Source organism: Protomyctophum parallelum, assembly GCF_964188405.1.
Source record: "Protomyctophum parallelum genome assembly, chromosome: 3".
In the NCBI taxonomy this organism is placed as follows: Eukaryota; Metazoa; Chordata; class Actinopteri; order Myctophiformes; family Myctophidae; genus Protomyctophum; species Protomyctophum parallelum.
The window spans coordinates 4,718,272-4,724,107 of record NC_139698.1 but is presented as its reverse complement, the minus strand read 5'-3'; the positions used below and the strand labels follow the sequence as shown (position 1 = coordinate 4,724,107).

General features: G+C 41.8%; 1 protein-coding gene across 1 annotated transcript in view; it reads left to right on the top strand.

Annotated features, from left to right (window-relative positions):
- Positions 1-3,972, top strand: part of LOC310856105 (thrombospondin-3a-like) — a 35,966-nt gene extending 31,994 nt beyond the window's left edge. The window contains exons 13-14 of the mRNA XM_083761327.1: positions 3,372-3,519; positions 3,823-3,972. Of these exons, the coding sequence (XP_083617453.1) occupies positions 3,372-3,519; positions 3,823-3,890 (216 nt within the window). The 3' untranslated portion in view covers positions 3,891-3,972. The remainder of the gene's footprint in view (positions 1-3,371; positions 3,520-3,822) is intronic.
- The last annotated feature ends 1,864 nt before the right edge of the window (positions 3,973-5,836 follow it).

The following is a 5,836-nucleotide window of genomic DNA, read 5'->3' as shown; positions in this document are numbered from 1 at the left end:
GAGAGAGAGAGAGAGAGAGAGAGAGAGAGAGAGAGAGAGAGGCAGCAGGCAGGCAGACAGGCAGACAGGCAGGCAGGCAGGCAGGCAGGCAGGCAGACAGACAGACAGACAGACAGACAGACAGACAGACAGACATGTGGTTAAATGTTCAGGTATAAAGTTATTTTCAATCTGTCCTAATGTTCTCTCACTCTCACACGTGCGTGATCTCCACGCATGAATCTTATTTTTTATTTATTATTTTACGCAAGTCGGGGACGGACGTGCACACACATAGATATCAAAGGGGGCTTCAGCATCTGCCCTTTTAGCCCGTCTGTAAAACAACTGCCCTCTCCAGACCACGAATGCAGCGTTTACTACACGGTGAAAGAAATGCTAAATGCCCTCCTCTCTCCTCTCCATGCCATGCCGGAAGGAAGGAAGGAAGGAAGGAAGGAAGGAAGGAAGGAAGGAAGGAAGCATTCAGGAGAAGTGTCCTGAACGTGAACACAGTATTTTAATAATCATGATAAAATGGCACAATTTCTTTCTACTCAGTCTGTGTCTCATAGGAGGGATGAGGGCAGTTCAGAAAGTTTAAAAAAATATATATATTTCAATTTGTGTTATCGGGAAAACGATGGCTTCCCATTTTCACGTTGCAACTTTTCAGGAATAAAAAGCCTGCAGTTTCTATTAGCTTGGATTTCCCATCGATGATGTCACTGGTGGACGGGTTCCTGAAGTTCCCACAGCCCTTATATGAGACACAGACTGAGTAGAAAATTAAATTGTGCAATTCTATCTTGAACATTAGTGAGGACCAATTATATGAACATAGGTTGAAAAGTGGTGAAGTGGTCCTTTAACACTATAGCGTGCTCTGAGAGGTCATTTTGAGGTTTTGAAGTTTATTATCTTTGTTTGTTTGTCATGTTTATGACAAACAAACTGAAGCTTTCAGATCAGATTCCATGACCACCCGTCATTACCCCCCGTCACCATTCCATTATCTCAGAAATGTTTGACATCTGAAACATCTTCTAATGTGAATTAAGCACATGCTACTTGTGTCTGATTTGACTTCAGACATGCTAGTGTTAAGGGCTGTTATTCTGAGAGGGAACACAAATATACCTTCTGCCTTTAAAGGGGAGTTTTGCACAAGCTGTTTTCTTATACCGTATATGAAGACGCGTATCCATTAGTAATTGAAAAAAAAAACATGCAGAGCGTTTCATAAGGAATTAGCGGATTTTGTGTTTGTTTACATCTGATCTAGACGGTGTGACAGGTTAGTCCATGAAGTGTTGTTGCTGACCTCTTCCTGGTCTACGTGTGCTGGCATTAGACCCCTCCTACGCCTTTCTTAAAGGACCAGCGCCCTATATCTTTATTCTATATATCTATATCTTTATTTATTAGTTTTGGGTCAATATAGATATTATCACTTACTTTTGTAAAAAAAAAGGGGTTAGGGAGAAATTCCCCTTTAAGGGCTGTTATTCTGAGAGGGAACACAAATACCTTCTGCCTTTAAGGGCTGTTATTCTGAGGAACACTTCATACTTCTGCCTTTAAGGGCTGTTATTCTGAGGGAACACTTCGTACCTTCTGCCTTTAAGAGCACCAGCGTGCACCTGCTTTCAGAGCATTGCTACACATCATGTCCCAAACGCCCTCTTTTCTTTCTGTCTTTTTTCCCCTTCTTTAGAGAGAGAGAGAGAGAGAGAGAGAGAGAGAGAGAGAGAGAGAGAGAGAGAGAGAGAGAGAGAGAGAGGAGGGGCTGAGGAGGAATGTCCTCTACTTTAGAGGAGTTTTTTCACTGGACTTCACCCTTTCTGTCTTTTTTCCTCTTCTTTAGAGAGAGAAAGGAGGGGGGGGGAGAGAGAGAGAGAGAAATGCTGTTACACAAAAAAAAGTTGAAAAAGAAAATGAAGAAAGACAGCTTACACCACATCTTGTTGATGAAGTGTCTGTATTAGAGATAGCCTGCACCTTTGACCACAGCCTAGACCACATTTTTATGACCAATTGTGACTAAATTTGACTGAGGGACTGCCATTGGATTTTTTTTAATTTGTCATATGAAAGCAGGGAATCCTAGCTTCAAATAGACATATTGGTTGTTCAGTTTGACCCACCAGTTTTGGAGATATGGCTTATAGAGTAATGTCTTGCAGAGAAACAGCGAGTTGAGAAAACAGGCTTTGAAAGGTTCACTTCTGTGGTCTCTAACATTACACCTAGCTACATGTTTAAGCATTTATTTCATATTTACATGTCTTCTGTGGTCTCTAACATTACACCTAGCTACATGTTTAAGCATTTATTTCATATTTACATGTCTTCTGTGGTCTCTAACAATACACCTAGCTACATGTTAAGCATTTATTTCATATTTACATGTCTTCTGTGGTCTCTAACATTACACCTAGCTACATGTTTAAGCATTTATTTCATATTTACATGTCAATTTCAGCTCTTATATTTATTTCAGACATGCTCTATAGCCTGTGCTATTAACTCATTTTGGGGGAAAAAAATGAAAGTTTTTCTCCTCTGGTGAAAAGCTGGAATTGGCAGTCTCTCAGTCAAATCTGGTCACAATTGGTCATTCGATACCAACCAGACCCGTTCTTAGAGGGTTCTCAGACCGGTTCTTTAGAGGGTTCCAACAAGTTGGGATGCCCCAAAAGGAGGCGACAATTAAGGCTGGCAAATATACTGTGGTGTCTCCGCTGTCAACATAATGGCGTAGACGCTGTTACTTATACTCATAGAGTATACCGAGTACTTACACTGTTACCAGGGACGGATTAACCCCCCGAGGGCCCCTGGGCACGTGCGCGCAAAATGTTGGTGTTTTTCCGTGTTTTTATGATCTTTTTGACCTAAATTTAACAAAATCAATGGCCAATGAAGGGCCCCAGGAGCCCTTTTCAGGGCGTCAAACCTAGTACCTTACGGTCCAATTTCCCTGAAGGGCCCCTGAGAGCCAAGGGTCCCTGGGCCACGGCCCCACTGGCCCAATGGCTAATTTGTCCCTGACTGTTATTTGTTTACCATAGAGTACTGAGTACTTATAGGCTACTGTCACTTATACCCATAGATTACTGAGAGACATAATATGCCATGATGTTGTGAATGTAAGGAAAATATCGTATCCGGGGGGAAATACATCTGACTGGATATTCCGGAGGATACAACCGCCGATAGCTTCTCTGCCTTAATTAGGTTGTGACCAGGCTTTTCTTTTCGCAGATAAGTAAGCCTGGGACAGAGGCTAGGTCAGAATGGGTTAAAATGTGTGTGTTTGTGTGTGCGTGTGTGTGTGTGTGTGTGTGTGTGTGTGTGTGTGTGTGTGTGTGTGTGTGTGTGTGTGTCTGTATCTCAGGGTGAAGCTCTACGAGGGCACGGAGATGGTGGCAGACTCAGGTGTGGTGATTGACACCAGCATGAGAGGAGGCCGGCTGGGCGTGTTCTGTTTCTCCCAGGAGAACATTATCTGGTCCAATCTACGGTACCGCTGCAACGGTACGCACGCACGCACACACACACACACACACACACACACACACACACACACACACACACACACACACACACACACACACACACACACACACACACACACACACACACACACACACACACACACACACACACACACACACACACACACACACACACACACACACACACTTGATCATTTCTTACACAAAACCAGCACATTTACACAGACACGTGAGCAGAGAGCCATGCCCTACACAACATTACACGCCGTATTATGATGACGTGATTTATGTTTTGTTTTTGTATGTTTTGTTTTCTTTACAGACACAGTACCGGAGGACTTCAAGGCACACCGTAAACAAGTTCTGATGTTTGATCACATCAAAGTCTGAGAGAGGACTGTACCCACGCACACGCACGCACGCACGCACGCACGCACGCACGCACGCACGCACGCACACACGCACGCACGCACGCACGCGCACGCACCACAATGTAACACAAAACGCACACAACACATACAGACATAAATACTCACAAACTATCGTAAACGTGTTGAGTAGACCACACGCTCTCCCTTCATTTCTTCCTTAGCAGTAAGGTTGCTGTTGTGTACGTGCGTGCACGTGTGTGTGCGCAAGTGAGTGAGCGAGCGAGTGAGTGAGACCGCGGGTGTGAGCAAAACAGTTGGTGACTGTACAGTATGTGGGTGTGTGTGTGTGTGTGTGTGTGTGTGTGTGTGTGCGTGCGTGCTCAATGGGCTCTAAGCACAGCAGTCGTACTTCCTTAATTCCTTCACACGTCTTACCAATTATACTCATTAAAGGAGAAATCCAGAGCAAAATCCATGAATGGGCCTATAATCGCAAAGCCTATAATTCGAAACGATTCGCTACCGATTATTTCCATTGCAAAACGATACGGTACAAAGTCCAACGATACGATACGATATTTGCTGTTTACATTATGGATATACTGTGATTAAAAATAATAATAATTAAAATCGATATTTCGTTACTATATGTGACCAACTCCAGCAAAAAATGCCTCAAGTCGATTTTTACAGATTTACTATTGCTTAGTACAGAATGTAAGCTTTCATATGATGTATCATTCAATGAAATTGGACAATAATTGAAGGAGATATAACCATTTTAAAATGACTGGGGCCTTTCACCCAAAGCTGAGAAAAGCCCTTTTCAATATTCACAACATTTTATCACCTTAGAGCTGGACAGAAGTGGGTGTGACAATGGGAGGGACAAGAGACAATAGGACGTTTTAGCTGTCAACAGTGCAACACTAGAAACACTGACATGTTTAAGCCAGTAGAACAAACAATGCAATTTGTAAGGTGCCCCAATAAACCCTTTTGAAAGTACTAAGTATTAAATACTAAGTATAAGTATTCAAGTATTAAATACTAAGTTAAGTGTTCAATTTAACTTATACACTACCTGGTTGTAAATAGCTGCAGTACACCATTTTATGCAGGTCTACTTTAAGCAATCAAAGTCAGACAATTGACCCAGTATTTTAAATAAATAAAATCGATGCATCAGGCTATGATGCGTTGTGCGCTTGTAGATTTGCTATTTAAAAAAAACAGATACAGCAAACAGCAAGTCATAATGATCATTAGTCAATTGATACCGTTTCGTGGTTCTTGGCTCTTTGCTGGGTGCGCAAGGAAAAAAATTCCGACATTTCCTTTTCAATTGATACCGTTTCTTAGAGACGGCCTACACAAACGTTCTATATACCAAATGAAAGCCTGCATTTCATAGTTTACATAGCATATAACCTTTTTTTTAATGAGCAAGAAATGAGCGAGTTGTGATTAAAAGAAAAGACGTGTGATCTTGGCTCTTTGCTCTTTAACACACGACACAGACGGCTAGCTAACTAGGCTAGCTAGCTTCTAGCCTGTTGTTTGTTCGTGAAAGACTCCAAGCTGGGAAGCGTATTTGAGCGAGTAGCTACGTGGTTTTATTTATTTTCTGTAAAGTATAACCCAAATGCTCCTAAATGCTACTACTATAGCCATGTAGAATACTTCTGTGTTTACAAACACAAGCACGCTAATGGGCGGTGATCAGAGCGTGAAACCTGAGGACAAAGAGATTCTAGGACCAATCGAAAACCTGCATGCAAATCTCTGAACTGCGCTCTTCTGCCCCCAAAAACTTGTTAAAAAACAAGCCCGCACTTTGACGTATAAATGTATACATTTCATTTGCCCAAATGAACAATCTGTTTGAATGAAAACCTTCTTCAACATTCAAACTGTATTAATATGAAAAAAAAAGAAAATCACATAAAAAAAAAAAAAGTTTAT